The sequence below is a fragment of the Bufo bufo genome, chromosome 5 (assembly GCF_905171765.1).
Source record: "Bufo bufo chromosome 5, aBufBuf1.1, whole genome shotgun sequence".
NCBI classification, from domain to species: Eukaryota; Metazoa; Chordata; class Amphibia; order Anura; family Bufonidae; genus Bufo; species Bufo bufo.
The window spans coordinates 183,444,599-183,461,903 of record NC_053393.1 but is presented as its reverse complement, the minus strand read 5'-3'; the positions used below and the strand labels follow the sequence as shown (position 1 = coordinate 183,461,903).

The 17,305-nt window shown below is 37.5% G+C and overlaps 1 protein-coding gene across 1 annotated transcript in view; it reads right to left on the bottom strand.

Moving 5' to 3' along the window:
- The window catches only part of CDH7 (cadherin 7), a 342,814-nt gene that overhangs the window by 75,009 nt on the left and 250,500 nt on the right, over positions 1–17,305 (bottom strand). Inside the window, exon 6 of the mRNA XM_040432014.1 lies at positions 16,616–16,869. Within this exon, the coding sequence (XP_040287948.1) occupies positions 16,616–16,869 (254 nt within the window). The remainder of the gene's footprint in view (positions 1–16,615; positions 16,870–17,305) is intronic.

Sequence of the window (17,305 nt, the reverse complement as noted above, 5' to 3'; positions counted from 1 at the left end):
AAACCAGGATGCGATGCACTTCTGGACCTGGAACAGTTCCCCTGCACAGAGATTGATGGAGCCATTTATTCGTTATGAAAAGCTTGGAGTCCGCTGGAGGCTATAATGCCTTTCACAGGTATATTCCAATATAGACCTGCAGGTGGCAGCACTACATTGGAATATACTGAATCTTCTAATTATCAATGGAATTAAATCCAAAGCAAATAGAAGTGGCAATCTGATGATTGCATGTTGTTAGGCCTTTGGGGGCATAAAAAAGTGGGAAAAAAGTAAAAGAAACATTTTTTTTTTATATTTAAAAATGCTAAATATAAAAATTAAATCACCTTTCCCCAAAATAAATAATCAAAAAAATAAACATCATAGGCATTTCTGCATCTGAAAACAGCTGTACTATTAAAATATAAAAATTATTTATCCCTTATGGCGACCAGCATAACAGAAAAAAAAAATCAAAATTACCAATTCCCCATTTTTTTCAATACTTAACCTCCTCTCAAAAAATTCTATAAAAAGTGATGACAAAGTAATACACACTCCAAAATGGTATAAATAAAATCTACAAATTGTCAAACAAAAAATGAGGCCCCATACAGCTCCATAGACATAACAAAAAAAAAAATTATGGGGGTCAGAATTTGACAATGAAATAAAAATAAAATAAAAATCTGATATTTTTTTAGTATTAAAATACACAAAAATCTATACAAATGTGTTATCATTGTAATCTTAGTGACCCTGAGAATGATGGAAATGGGTCAGTTTTAGGAAAGTAGTGAAAACAAAACCCATAAAACTATAGCAAAATTGCATTTTTTTTTCCAATTCCCCACAATTTGGATATTTTAATATTAAATGGCCGCTATAAAGAACAACCTGTCCCTCAAAAAACTGCTATGTAAGTGGAAGAAAGTTATTGCTCCGGGAAAGCAGGGAGTAAAAAACAAAAACTGAAAATTGCAAGGCCCTGAAGAAATTGAATAAAAAATTCACAGCTATAATTTGTACAATTTAACTGGAAAATGATCATAATGGAGTTCAGCTGCACACATATTTATTGCTCTCTTGTTCTCTATGAAAAAAATATATTTTATTTTATATAAAGCTTTAAAAAATGGCCATTTAAAAGGTCTATAAAGAACACGTTATTCTGCTAGTTCACTGTGTATAATCTAAATGTAATTAAACAAGTAAACTTTCAACTTATATCTTTTAATTAATACTCTTTCAACCTGGTTATCAAATTTACCTTATGTAACCATGTAATGAATCATCAGAGCTATTTAATAATTTTGTTCTAAGAGCTGATTTTTATTTAATCTTCTCTTGTAATACATACAGTATAGATACATTTTCCTTAGAAAGAGCACAAAAAAGCAAATATAACACCTAAAATGACATCACTTTATAAAAGGGGAAAGCTCCATTAAAATACAGAATCCTGGTTTACAAAATAAAACCTTCATAGTTTCCAAAACTGAGGAACAGAGATGGGCAAAGTTCTTTCAAATTTGATTTGGCTGGTTCATTATCATTAACCCCTTAACCCCTTCACGCAACATCACGTACATGTACGTGGGGGAATGTGGTGCCTCACCGCATCCCCACGTGCATGTACGTGATCGAGTTTCACTGTCAGCGCAGGGAGCGAAGCGCTGAAGCTTCAGTGAAGCCGGCGTGCTGGGGTTGCTAGGCAACCAGAAAAGCCGGCAGGAGCTGTATTGGAGCTCTGACCTGCCCGCGATCGCTGTGATTGGTCCATTACTGCAGAGGGACCAATCACAGCGCATCGGGGCAGGTAAGGGGGGGTTAGGGAGGGACTATGTGCTTCTCCTTCTCTGATCGCCCCAATTCCTGTCAGGGAAGCGATCAGAGAAGGAGAAAGTGTGAAAATATTCACCACCTATGACGAGTATACTCGTCATGGCGCACTGCTACTTAGCGCGCCATGATGAGTATACACGTCATGGCATAAACTGTCACCATGTCTGCAGACATGGTGACAGCGCTGAGATCCCGGCTGTCACACACAGCCGGGCACCTTAGGTCAATGCCGAGGGGGGTCCTGTGACCCCCCCATGTCGGCGATCGCTGCAAACCGCAGGTCAATTCAGACCTGCGGTTTGTAGCGCTTTCTGCGGTTACTGATCAGAAACTTTAGTATGCCCAAAATAAAGATGTTTCACCCCCCCTGCACCCCTGAATGATGTTATGTGGGCGGGTGGTGCAGGGGGGGTGTCGCAGGCGGTGCGGAGGTGCGGTAAGGTGCGGGAGGCGGGCGGTGCGGCAGGCGGGATCGCGATCCCCCGCCCGCCTCCCCTTCAATGATCGTTGGTGTCTAGTGGGGATACCAGGGTGCCAGCACATTGCTGGCACCCTGGTATAAACGGCTGACATCTGCGATGCAATGTCAGCCGTTTAACCCTTTCCATACAGCGGTCCGTACGGACAGCTGTATGGAAAAGGTTAACAGCGCAGGGAGCTCCCTCCCTCTCCCATCGGGGGGCTGCTGTGCCTTTGCAGCCCCCTGATGGGAGAGGGAGAGAGCCCCCAGAGAGCCCCCCTCAGCCCTGTACTCTTCCCCGTCTGCGCAGTTCTGACCAGTACTGAGCAGACGGGGAAGGTTCCCATGGCAACAGGACGCCTCTCAGGCGTCCTGCTGTCCATGGTGCTGAACAGATCTATGCTAAAAGGCATAGATCTGTTCAGACAAGTGTAAAATACAGTACAGAACAATATATATTGTTCTGTACTGTATTATACAGACATCAGACCCACTGGATCTTCAAGAACCAAGTGGGTCTGGGTCAAAAAAAAAGTAAAAAAAAGTGAAAAAAGTAAAGTTTCAAAAAAACATATTTATCACTGAATAAAGAAAAAAAAAAAAAATACACTACACATATTAGGTATCGCCGCGTCCGTAACGACCTGATCTATAAAACGGTCATGTTACTTTCCCCGCACGGTGAACGCCATAAAAATAAAAAAATAAAAACTATGAGGAAATTGAAATTTTGCCCACCTTACTTCCCAAAAAAGTAATAAAAGTGATCAAAAAAGTCGCATGTACGCCAAAAAAGTACCAATCAAACCGTCACCTCATCCCGCAAAAAATGAGCCCTTACATGAGACAATGGCCCAAAAAATAAAAAAACTATGGGTCTCAGACTATGGAGATACTAAAACATGATTTTTTTTTTGTTTCAAAAATATTATTGTGTAAAACCCTGATAAATTATAAAAAGGTAGACATATTAGGTATTGCCATGTCCGTAAGAACCTGATCTATAAAAATACCACATGACCTAACCCCTCAGGTGAACACTGTAAAAAAAATTAAATAAAAACGGTGTCAAAAAAGCTATTTATTTGTTACCTTACATCACAAAAAGTGTAATAGCAAGCGATCAAAAAGTCATGTGCACCCCAAAATAGTACCAATCTAACCGTCATCTCATCCCGCAAAAATGATACCCAACCTGAGACAATCGCCAAAAAACTGAAAAAACTATGGCTCTCAGACTATGGAGACACTAAAACATGTTTTTTTTTTGTGTCAAAAATTATATTATTGTGTAAAACCTAAATAAATAAAAAAGTATACATATTAGGTATCGTCACGTCCGTAAGAACCTGCTCAATAAAAATAGCACATGATCTAACCTGTCAGATGAACGTTGTAAATAATAAAAAATAAAAACAGTGCCAAAACAGCTATTTTTTGGCAAATTTTCCATTTTAATTCATTTTTTCCCATAACAAAGCAAGGGTTAACAGCCAAACAAAACTCAATATTTATTGCCCTGATTCTTTAGTTTATAGAAATGCCCCATATGTGGTCGTAAACTGCTGTATGGCCACACGGCAGGGCGCAGAAGGAAAGGAGCGCCATATGGTTTTTGGAAGGCAGTTTTTGCTGGACTGGTTTTTTGACACCATGTCCCATTTGAAGCCCCCCCGATGCACCCCTAGATTATAAACTCCAAAAAATGACCCCATTTTGGAAACTACACCCCTCAAGGTATTCAAAACTGATTTTATAAACTTTGTTAACCCTTTAAGTGTTCCACAAGAGTTAATGGCAAATGGAGATGAAATTTCTGAATTTCTATTTTTTGTTACTTTGCCTCACAAAAAAGTGTAATATAGAGCAACCAAAAATCATATGTACCCTAAAATAGTACCAACAAAACTGCCACCTTATCCCGTAGTTTCCAAAATGGGGCCACTTTTTTGGAGTTTCTAACCTAGGGGTGCATCAGGGGGCTTTAAATGGGACATGGTGTCTAAAAACAATCCAGCAAAATCTGCCTTCCAGAAACCATATGGTGTTCCTTTCCTTCTGCGCCCTGCCGTGTGGCCATACAGCAGTTTACGACCACATATGGGGTGTTTCTGTAAACTACAAAATCAGGGCCATAAATAATGAGTTTTGTTTGGCTGTTAACCCTTGCTTTGTAACTGGAAAAAAAATATTAAAATGGAAAATCTGCCAAAAATGTGAAATTTTGAAATTGTGTCTCTATTTTCCATTAAATCTTGTGCAACACCTAAAGGGTTAACAAAGTTTGTAAAATCAGTTTTGAATACCTTGAGGGGTGTAGTTTCTTAGATGGGGTCACTTTTATGGAGTTTCTACTCTAGGGGTGCATCAGGGGGGCTTCAAATGTGACATGGTGTAAAAAAAACAGTCCAGCAAAATTAGCCCTCCAGAAACCAAACGGCGCACCTTTCACTCTACGCCCCGCTGTGTGGCCATACAGTAGTTTACGGCCACATATGGGGTGTTTCTGTGAACATCAGAGTCAGGGCAATAAAGATACAGTCTTGTTTGGCTGTTAACCCTTGCTTTGTTAGTGGAAAAAATGGGTTAAAATTGAAAATTAGGCAAAAAAATTAAATTCTCAAATTTCATCTCCATTTGCCAATAACTCTTGTGCAACACCTAAAGGGTTAATGACGTATGTAAAATCAGTTTTGAATACCTTGAGGGGTGTAGTTTCTTAGATGGGGTCACATTTAGAAAGTTTCTACTCTAGGGGTGCATTAGGGGGCTTCAAATGGGACATGGTGTAGATAAACCAGTCCATAAAAATCAGCCTTCCAAAAACCAAACTGCGCACCTTTCACTCTACGCCCCGCTGTGTGGCCGTACGGTAGTTTACGGCCACATATTGGGTGTTTCTGTAAACGGCAGAGTCAGGGCAATAAAGATACAGTCTTGTTTGGCTGTTAACCCTTGCTTTGTTAGTGGAAAAAATGGGTTAAAATGAAAAATTAGACAAAAAAATGAAATTCTCAAATTTCCTCGCCATTTGCCAATAACTCTTGTGCAACACCTAAAGGGTTAACAATGTATGCAAAATCAGTTTTGAATACCTTGAGGGGTGTAGTTTCTTAGATGGGGTCATTTTTGGGTGGTTTCTATTATGTAAGCCTCGCAAAGTGACTTCAGACCTGAACTGGTCCCTAAAAATTGAGTTTTTGTAAATTTCGGAAAAATTTCAAGATTTGCTTCTAAACTTCTAAGCCTTATAACATCCCCAAAAAATAAATTATCATTCCCAAAACAATTCAAGCATGAAGTAGACATATGGGGAATGTAAAGTCATCACAATTTTTTGGGGTATTACTATGTATTACAGAAGTAGAGAAACTGAAACTTTGAAATTTGAAAATTTTTCCAAATTTTTGGTAAATTAGGTATTTTTTTGTGCAAAAAAAATAATTTTTTTGACTTCATTTTACCAGTGTCATGAAGTACAATATGTGACGAAAAAACTATCTCAGAATTGCCTGGATAAGTCAAAGCGTTTTAAAGTTATTAGCACTTAAAGTGACACTGGTCAGATTTCCAAAAAATGGCCTGGTCCTTAAGGTGAAAATGAGCCCGGTCCTGAAGGGGTTAAGGACCCTGCCATTTTTCACCTTAAGGACCAGGCCATTTTTAGCAAATCTGACATGTGTCAATTTATGTAGTAGTAACTTTAAAACGCTTTTCTGAGATAGTTTTCTCGTCACATATTGTACTTCAAAATTGAGTCAAAAATTGTAATTTTAATTTATATAAAATTACTAAATGTACCAAAAAATTTGAAAAATTAGCACATTTCCAAATTTCTATGTCTCTACTTTTATAATAGATAGTAATAATTCCTAAAATAGTTATTACTTTACATTCCCCATATGCCTACTTCCTGTTTGGATTATTTTTTGAATGCCAATTTATTTTTAGGGGACGTTAGAAGGCTTAGAAGTTTAGAAGCAAATCTCGAAATTTTTTAGAAAATTTCCAAAACCCACTTTTTAAGGACCAGTTCAGTTATGAAGTAACTTTGTGAGGCTTACATAATAGAAACCACCCAAAAATTACACCATTAATCCACATTTCAGAATTTCACTTTCTTGGCAGATTTTGCATTTTAATCCACATTTTTTCCACTAACAAAGAAAGGGTTAACAGTCAAACAAACTCAATATTCATTGCCCTGATTCTGTAGTTTACAGAAACACCCCATATGTGGTCGTAAACTGATGTACGGGCACACGACAATGTGCAGAAGGAAAGGAACACCATATGGTTTTTGGAAAACAGATTTCACTCAGATAATTTTAAGCTGACATGTCAGATTTAACCACCTCCCGTCTGCCCATAGGATATAAATGTCCGGGAGGTGGTTCTCTATTTCTGAACGGACGTTCCAGAACGTCCGTTCAGAAACTGCAGCTGCATGCTAATCGTGCAGCTGCTGATCGGGTTGCCCGCTGTCAGTGACAGCAGGGCAACCCAGAGAGAAGGCAGGGACAGTGCCCAGGTGTCCCTGCCTTCTAGATCGCTGCATATACAGCGCTCACCGAGCACTGTGTATGCAGAGCAGGAAGCGCTATGCGCTTCCTGTTCCGGCCCGGCGGTCATGTGACCGCCGTGATCGGAGAGTGCAGGAGCTGTGTGAGGTCTTTCACAGACCTCGATTAGCCCTGCTCTGAGGCTGTGCAGCGCAGAATTATGCTGTACAGCCTCTCTGGGCGGTGGATTTCTCCTGTATTTGGGGCTACTATGTCAGCCCCAGTTACAGGAGAAATCAACAGTTAAAAAAAAATAGAAAAAGTGAAGTAAATGTCCCCCAGAGGTCTTGTATGACCTTATGGGGGACGAAAAGTGTAAAATAAAAAAAATAAAAATAAAGGGTTGAAAAAATAAAATAAAAAAAAGGTTTCACATGTAAAAAAAAAAATTCCCCAAGTAAGGAATAAAAAAAAATGCTAAAAATAGAAAAAAATAAATAAAATAGACATATTTGGTATTGCCGCGTCTGTAAAAACCATCTCTATAAAAATATCACATGACCTAACTCCTCGGGTGAACACCGTAAAAAATAAAAATAAAACGGTGTCAAAACAAGCAATTTTTGTCACCTTACCACCTTACATCACAAAAGGTGCAACACCAAGTGATCAAAACGCGTATGTCCCACAAAAGGGTACCAATAAAACCGTCACCTCATCCCGCAAAAAATGAGCCCCTACATAAGAAAATCTCTCAAAAAATAAAAAAAAACTATAGCTCTTAGAACATGGAAACACTAAAACATCATTTTTTTGGTTTCAAAAATGCTATTATTGTGTTAAAGTGAAACAAATAAAAAAAAGTATACATATTAGGTATTGCTGCGTCCGTAAAAACCAGCTCTATAAAAATATCACATGACCTAACCCCTCAGGTGAACACCGTAAAAAAAAAAAAAAATGTGTCAAAACAAGCAATTTTTGTCACCTTACATCACAAAAGGTGCAACACCAAGTGATTAAAAACGCGTATGTCCCACAAAATGGTACCAATAAAACCGTCACCTCATCTCGCAAAAAATGAGCCCCTACATAAGAAAATCTCTCAAAAAATAAAAAAACTATAGCTCTTAGAACATGGAGACACTAAAACATAATTTTTTTGGTTTCAAAAATGCTATTATTGTGTTAAAGTGAAACAAATAAAAAAAAGTATACATATTAGGTATTGCTGCGTCCGTAAAAAACAGCTCTATAAAAATATCACATGATCTAACCCCTCAGGTGAACACCGTAAAAAAAAAAAAAAAACTGTGTCAAAACAAGCAATTTTTGTCACCTTACATCACAAAAGGTGCAACACCAAGTGATCAAAAATGCGTATGTCCCACAAAATGGTACTAATAAAACCGTCACCTCATCCCGCAAAAAATGAACCCCTACAGAACAAAATCTCTCAAAAAATAAAAAAAATATAGCTCTCAGAACATGGACACATTAAAACATATTTTTTTTGTTTCAAAAATGCTATTATTGTTTAAAACTTTAATAAATAAGAAAAAGTATACATATTAGGTATCGCCACGTCCGTAACAATCTGCTCTATAAAAATTTCACTTGACTGAACCCCTCAGGTGAATGCTGTAAAAAGAAATAAATAGAAACTGTGCTAAAACAACCAATTTTTTGGTCACCTTGCCCCATAAAGTGTTATAATGAATGATCAAAAAATCATATGTACCCAAAAATAGTAGCAATTAAACTGGCACCTTATCCCCTAGTTTCCAAAATGGGATCACTTCTTGGGAGTTTCTACTGTAAGGGTGCATCAGGGGGCTTCAAATGGGACATGGCATCTAAAAACCATGTGGAGTTCCTTTTCCTCTGTGCCCTGCCGTGTGCCCATACAGCAGTTTATGACCACATGTGGGGTGTTTCTGTAAACCGCAGAATCTGGGTAATAAATATTGAGTTTTGTTTAGCTGTTAACCATCGATGTGTTAAAGAAATAAATTGATTAAAATGGAAAATCTGCCAAAAAAGTGAAATTTTAAAATTTGATCTCCATTTTCCTTTAATTCTTGTGGAACGCCTAAAGGGTTAACAAAGTTTGTAAAATCGGTTTTGAATACCTTGAGGGGTGTAGTTTCTATAATGGTGTCATTTATGGGGGTATCCACTATGTAGGCCCCACAAAATGACTTCAGACCTGAACTGGTCCTTTAAAAAGTGGGTTTTGGCAATTTTCTTAAAAATTTGAAGAATTGCTTCTAAACTTCTAAGCCTTCTAACGTCTTAAAAAAATAAAATTACATTTCCAAAATGATGCCAACATAAAGTCGACATATGGGGAATGTTAAGTAATAAATATTTTATGAGGTATCACTTTCTGTTTTAAAAACAGAGAAATAGAAATTTAGAAAATTGCGAATTTTTCAATTTTTTTTGTAAATTTGGGATTTTTTCATAAATAAAGGTGAAATATTTTGACTCAAATTTATGACTGTCATGAAGTACAAAGTGTCACGAGAAAACAATCTCTGAATGACTTGGATAAGTAAAGGCGTTCCAAAGTTATTACCACATAAAGTGAGATATGTCAGTTTTGCAAAATTAGGCCTGGTCAGGAAGGGGGCAAATGGCCCAGATGGCAAGTGGTTAAAGACCCCCTGATGCACCCCTAGAGTAGAAACTCCAAAAAAGTAACCCCACTTTTTTGGCAGATTTTCCTTTTTAATCCATTTTTTCCAGTAACAAAGCAAGGGTTAGCAGCCAAACAAAACTCAATATTTGATGGACTTATTCTGTAGTTTACAGAAACACCCCATATGTGGTCGTAAATTGCTGTACGGGCACACGGCAGGGCGTAGAAGGGATAAATGAGGGATTCTGTGGTAATCCACATAGCAAGGGATTGCAGAGTCACACGTGGCTCTGGAGCCACTGGTTTTGGACCATGTTCATAAAGTAGAATTTACTTTTGCACTGTGTAGCCATCCTATTTCTTTATTTTTTGTATTATATTTCATTATTTCCCTAGTCATTCTCATATCTGATGTGCTGAGATAAGTAACATCATATCACATCATATCACATCAAGGGTAAATTTTCAAAATGGAATTTATGTAGAAAATAAGTGCACACATAATAACCCAGTAAGCTCTAATGGATGTTTAGACTCAATATAATCAATTTCCCTGCTAATTCATTTGTTCATTATGCTGTCAGTTCTTGTGCTATATCAAACAGTAAAAGATAATATATGGTGATTTCACACTATGTAGAACGTTTGCACAGTTGATGCCTTTCTCAATTTCACATGTCAATGTGTCTGCCATTTTGTGGGAAGATAGAAACCTTTTACAATGAGAAATAATTTAATTTTCTCCATGAGCACATGATCAATGAGGCACAAATTAACATTTTGAGCCTGAAACATAGATTGTGACCTAAATGTTAAGGCATGAGCAATATCTACAATGCTATAAAGTGCCTGTTGATAAGGTTTCCTTTTTGTCAATGGGGGTTTATTTTCAGATATTCTGGCATAGAATGTTACTACTGATATAATTTTAATGCAATAAAACAAAATTGTCAAAGAGGAAACTTGATCACTAAGGAGAAATAAAACAGTTCAACTCCAAAAAAAAACAAAAACAAACTGTAAAGCTATTTTCATATTTATGGCTGTGCTCTTAGGAGGCTGTTCCAGTAGAGCCAGCCAGAGTTTTTTGGATCCCCATTGACTATAATTTGGACTTGCAGAGATCTAGTCGCTTGCAAATATGCTGAGATTCGGCCGCACAAGAAATGTGGCACGCAACAGTTTTTATCTGGCTGATTACCAGCATTCTATGCCACAAACAGTCTACCAGAGAGCACAGCCGCACAAGTGAAAGAAGCTTAATTTAATATCAGAAGACTTTGAGTTGAATTTCCATCTATGTCCAGGCAACCAAAATTTTAAGTTATATGGACATTCATTCTACTGCTTAGACTGGAGACATCTATTTTCCATTTTGGCGCTCTTAATACCATAAATTAAATGGCTACATCTTGCTACAACCTACTAAGAAATGAAAACTTATGTATGACTACCATTTTAAAATGAGTGAACTGATTTGGATTTTAGTCCGAATTTCTAAAAAAAATCAGGTTCTAAGAAACCAAAAAATTTTGAGAGTCACATCAGGAAAACTGGAGAGAGATCAACTAACACATAACGCTTCTCTGGAAAAAATAACATGCAAGTCAGTCGTCCTTCCTAAAGGAAAGAAATCTAAATGTCTCCGCATAACAGTCCTCTGAAAAAGAGACATACAAATTAGCTCTCCTTTTAGAGCTGGCAGAGAGAATTAGCCTAGTTGCCTGAGAGGCCTTGGTCTGGAGGGTACTATCTTTCTTTATGGAAACCAGCGAGTACACGAAAAGGAGCATTGTAGTCAAGGGAAAAGTTCTTTGGGTTTCTGTGAAAATTATATACAAATTAGCACTTCTTACATCTGCTGGTATTAGGGAGGCTTAGCTTTCTTTTCCTTTTGAAGAGAAAGCTAATTTGCATATGGTTTCTAGAAACTGAAATATGTGCAAATTAACTTTCCATTCCAAAAAGGAAAGAAAGGTAAGTCTCACTCATGTCAGCAGTTGCATGTAGTGCTAATTTGCATATATTTTTTCTGAGAAACCCAGAGGAACATTACCTGGACTACAACATTTATAATGCATACTGAGCGGTCTCATAAGGAATAATAGTAGAACCCTCAGACCCCAAACAAGGTCTCTCCATTAATTCTCTCTACTCAGTCCTGATTTTTTTTTAAAACTGTTTACTGGTATGAGACAGTCTTCTTTTCCTTTAGTAAGCAGGACTGGTGTGTACTTATTTTTTTTCCAGAGAAGCTTTCCACAAAGACAGTTAGTTTTCTTCCATTTTGGAAGGAACATTATACTCTCTTTTTGAAGCTAGATTCAAGAATTTGGCAAAGACTGGAAATTTGCTTATTTCCACTACCAATGTTAAACTAACCTCAAAGTCAATATGAATTTTCTGTACTGTTTTGTTCCAAAATCATAGTCTTACGCAAATCATATGATCAATATCTCTATAATTTCTCAAAGGGGTTGTGCAGTTCATGAAAGTGAATGGGACGAGCAGATGTAATTACACTGTACTGTCTCTATAAACAAGATGTAGCTAATTTTGAAGCAGAAGCAACACTTACACTAGCCCTAATTTCACTTTAAAGAACTGATCTGATATTATTTACCTATCCTGAGGATAGGTTTGTCAATAAATGTATCAAAAATAAATCAAACCACTGAGTCCTACCAATGGAAGATATCCAGATATCCAGACACTCTGATACATCCATATCTTACCTTGTTGATTGAAGGCTGCACATTAAACTTTCTATGCCTCATCTATGTTGTTGATTTTACTTTTATGTCTTTGTTTATTTGTTTTTACTCTACACCTTGTCTCCCGGATCGGACATCAGGAGATACTCATGAAGCCTTTCACTCAAGATTTGCAGTACTGGACTTTCCTCTCACTAAGTATTTTTCCTTTACCTTTTTTGTATTCACACATGTCTGGACTGTTCCAGCACTCGTTAGATGATGTACCTTGAATCCTTTAATTGTCATTGACTTTGTATTATGTTTTACTATACTAAAAAATAAAGAATTTGCCAAAAAATATAAAAAATAAAACCAATTAATAGAACCATTTAAGAAAAGCAACTGATTTGGGTAAAGGAAGGTGAAATTAGGCCTTTTCCACTGCTTTTTTAAACCCTGTTGTTAAAAAAAAAACTTTCCTTGACCTATCCTGAGCAACTAACTACAGACCCGTCTCCAATCTCTACTTCATCTCTGGTCTACTCACCTCATTCGCTATCTCTCTGTTAACTTTCTTCTTGATCCACTATAATTCATAGTGACAAATGACCTACTGACAGCCAAATGCAACAGTGACTACTCTTTACTAATTCTTCTGGATCTCTGCAGTTAGATCATCTGCTACTTAGCATCTATCAACTTTAAGGACACCACTCTCTCTTGGTTCATTTCCTTTGAATTTGGTCGCTCTTTCAGTGTACTATTTGCTGGTTCCACTTCCCCTCCTCTCCCTCTAGCTGTTGGGGTTTCTCAGGGTTCAGTTCTAGGTCCTCCCCTCTTTCCTCTCTGCACAGCCTCTATTGGAAAAAATCAGCAGATTTGGTTTTCAGTACCATCTCTATGCTGATGACACCCAGCTATACACTTCAACCTGTGATATCATCCCTGTAGTACTACAGAACACATATGACTATCTGTCCGCTGCCTCTAGCATCATGTCCTCTTCTTGAAACTGAATCTTTCAAAAACCGAACTACTTATGTTTTCTCCATCTACTAACCTACCTAAACCTGGTATTTCTCTCTCAGTGTGTGGCACTGCCATAATGCCTAGGCAGCTGTCTCAGTGTTATTTTTAATACTAATCTTTCCTTTGCCCCCTATATTTAATTGCTTGCACACCGCCTGCACCTCAAAAACATCTCAAGAATCTGCCACTTTTTTACTGTTGAAACAACAAAAACTCATTGTCAGCCTGATCCATTTTTGTCTTAACTACTGTAAATCATTACTAATTGGTCTCCCCCTCACTAAACTCTCCCTTTTCTAGTCTATCCTTAATGCAGCAGCCAAGCTCATCTATCTAACCACTACTTCGGTGCCTCCACCCTGTGCCTGTGCCATTACACTGGTTGCCCATACAGTACAGAATTCAATATAAACTGCTCATTCTCACCCACACAGCTCTCCACAGTGCTGCACCCCCTACATCTCTTACCTCATTTCTGTCTACCACCATATACATGCTTTGTGATCTGCAATTGATTTATGACACACATCTACCATAATCTCACCCTCTAACTCCTGTCTTCAATAATTCTCCCAAGCTATATCAATTCTCTGAAATACCCTATTCCAAGCAATTTGGGTAATTCAACACTGTTTTAGGTGCTCCCTAAAACACATCTTTTTTAGGATGACCTATCACTTCCCCTGATATAAATCTTCTCCATTCAACCCCCCTCCTCCTTCATTATCATTCTTCTGAACCTGATCCATCACCCTATGCAATCAAAAGCAACACATTTTAGCTGGTGATTGGCTCATGCAGCTTTATATATCTACTCCCCTATTTTGTTAAGATGGCTGGACCATTGTACAAACAAACACTTTTTACCTTTTGTGTCACCCCTATCTCCTCACAGATTGTAGGCTGTTGTGAGCAGGGCCCTCACTCCCCTTGCTTTAATTGTTTACTTGTTGCTATTTGTTCCTATGCATTTATGAATCTGTTTGTACATGATTGGAACATGTTGGCTCTACAGTATATAAAGATTATTATTGTTATAAATTTTATGACTACAAAACACATGCTGTTTTTGGCATGTACAGAACATGTGCATGTACTGATGTGTAGTACAAGGTTTATGTAGTTTCACAAGTTTTCTATGTTTTTATTCATATTTCAGATACAAGTATGGAGGTAAAACAGGTTCAATAAAGGGGTTCTACACTTTTCCTATATTGATGACCTATCCTTAGGATAGATCTTCAAAATCATATCAGCAGTGGCTCAACTGCCAGAACCCCTGCCAATCAATTGTATGAAAAGAACACAGCACTCATATGCATACTCTTCACTGTTTACCTGCTCGCCATTGACATTGCAGCGGCGAGCAGTGGAATTACAGCTCTGCTATCCCATTCCCTTCAGTGAATAGGCAGCGTCCTCCTATTCAATTGAAGTGAATAGGCTGGAGAAGTTGTAATTACACAGCTTGCTGCTGCAATGTTGATGTCAGTTAAATGGTGAGGAGAACACAGCCTTTGTACGAGTGCTGTATTCTCTTCATATAGCTGATCGGCAGGGGTGCTGGCAGTCAAGCCCCCGCAAATTTGATATTGATTACCTACCTTGAGGGTAGGTTATCAAGAGAGCTAAAGGGGAGAACCTCTTTAATTATTAAATATAATAAAAGTAAATAGTTTTCCTCTCAAGCCCATCCTACCTAAATGCAACTATAAGATCCAGCAATTGGGAAGGGTACATTTATTTAACCCTGTGTCACCCTGCTTTAAACATATACTTAAATACCAGTGATGAGTATTAAAAAATTTGATTTGGCTGCTTCGCCAAATTTGACAAAAAAAAAACGCTTTGTGATTAATAACTTTATCACAAAGAGCATTTCTTTGTGAGTGAAATGACAGGGAGCAGTGATTCATAAATAATTGTGGCATCCGATATACATAAGAGAGGGTAAAATTAAAAAAGAAACATAATACCTGATTTATTTTTTGCAACGGGCCGGCCACCGCCATCCTGCTTGAAGGTTGCGTGGCCCAAGATGACGTCATCATGCCGTCATCACCGAGCAGAGGATTTTGGCAGAATTTTTTTTAGCTTTTTACACTATTTCAATTTACATTGGAAATTCGGCTTTGCAGCAAATCAAATTTATTGTGAAATTCGAATCGAAGTCCATTTTGTGGACTTTGATTTGCTCATCACTATTAAATACCCTCACAATGCAGAGTAATATAAGGCATTGCTACATTATCTACCCTTTCTGTACAGTGTAGGTTCTGCTTGTCTTTCTAAGAATATCACTCATTGCACCTTTCATAAAGGTAGAAGCGAGTTGACAATGGAAGTGAACTCACGCTGACTGTCAAGGAAACTAGGGGAGGAGGAGTGGAGAAATGACAACTATAGGAAGATGCTAATGTAATCCTACTGGTTTATTATGTGGGAAAGGTGACCAGAAGAAGAGACTGCAGCAACATGTATTATCAAGTGTTAATGATCAGGCATATCTGAAGGTAAAAGATTTGTTTTTTTTCCACTTAGGAGTGAAAGACTTCCCAAGTAGGCTAATTTAAACCAATGTGAAATTTGTATTTTGAAGTGGAAACAAATTTATTTTCTGGCTCTTTTGCTGTACTAGATCTATTTCAACCCCCAAAGGCTGCACCCACCCAGACCTTGGTCCAGAGAATAGCAGTGGGACGCAGAGTTATCAGTTGCATCCTGAGGGGGATGCAGAGGTACCAGTTACACCCGGAGGGGGATCCAGAGGTACCAGATGCACCCTGACCACGTTACTGAGAACACCCCAATGTCCTTTTGCCACATGTAAAAACATGTGTACCATAAAAGATACATGGTAAGTGTTAAAAATTTTGCACTGGCCCCAGGGGTTTCTGCCAAGTAAAACAGATCATCTAATAAATGTATATTACGGGCATGCATATAATGCTCTTATCAAGTATATTATACATCAAGCATACCTAACTATGCTTTAAATATTCAAAAAAATGCATTTATACATTTCATGAACACATGGGTAGGCTATTTCATACCATTAATATGAATATGCATATATATAGCCTTTCATCAATATGATTACCCTCTATTTTGGTCAGATTCTCAATTCATTTACTAGTCATAGGAAATCATGTATCCTGTTCACAGAATGATTGATGACTAAACTCTGCGGCCAACAACAATTTTAATGCATACATATATGATAAATGAATGTCACAACTAGAACATTCAGCAAAAAGGAACATTTACAAAACATTTATGGATGCTGAGACTTAATTAAAATTGAGTATGCTGAATGTGGTTTGTTTCAGCGTTAAAGCTGGTCGCTCTCATGATGTCAATTAGAAATTCGGATCAAACCCTGCAGTATTGTCATTCACTGCAAATTATTCTATATTTTGGCTGAGAACAATAACGAAAATAGTGACAAATATTCTACCTCACAGGGCTGTGTGAAGAATCTGGGTCATGTGCTGTTACTGCTCCTATGCTGCTGCCTATTTTTGCTGCTTCAGACTCCACCATTGTGTATATCTGTTGAGAAAATACAGGAGGTTCATCCACATCTTCCACAGTAATTTTCACTGTTGTTGTATCCATAAATGGACCAACGCTGAGAAATCGATTGTCCACATGCTTATTTGAGGCTTCTATTTTCAGTGTATAGCTGGATTTTGTTTCATAGTCCAGCTCCTGTAAAATAAAGAAAGCACAAAGAGAAGAATAAGAAATATATGGAAAAAACAAATACTTATATTTCTATAAAATATTTATTTTCTTATGATATATTATACACAAAAAAATAAAAGCTCATTTATATATTTTTTAATAAGAAATTGTGCTTCTTATACAACAGCACAATACACACATACAGTTAAATTATATGGACATTTTTAGCATTGGAAAAAAGTGATTTTTTACGTATAAGTCCTCATACAGATGTCCAAAATCTGCTTGCATTTTAGCATGCATACTACAGCTGCAAATCCCAGCCCAACCATGGATTTAGGGATTCAAACTAACAGCATAATAGTGATCTATGGTGCTGTAAATCTGGGTTAATAGATTTGTGCCCAAGCTTGAGATTTACAGCTGTAATATGGACACTAAAATATGGCCACATTATTGC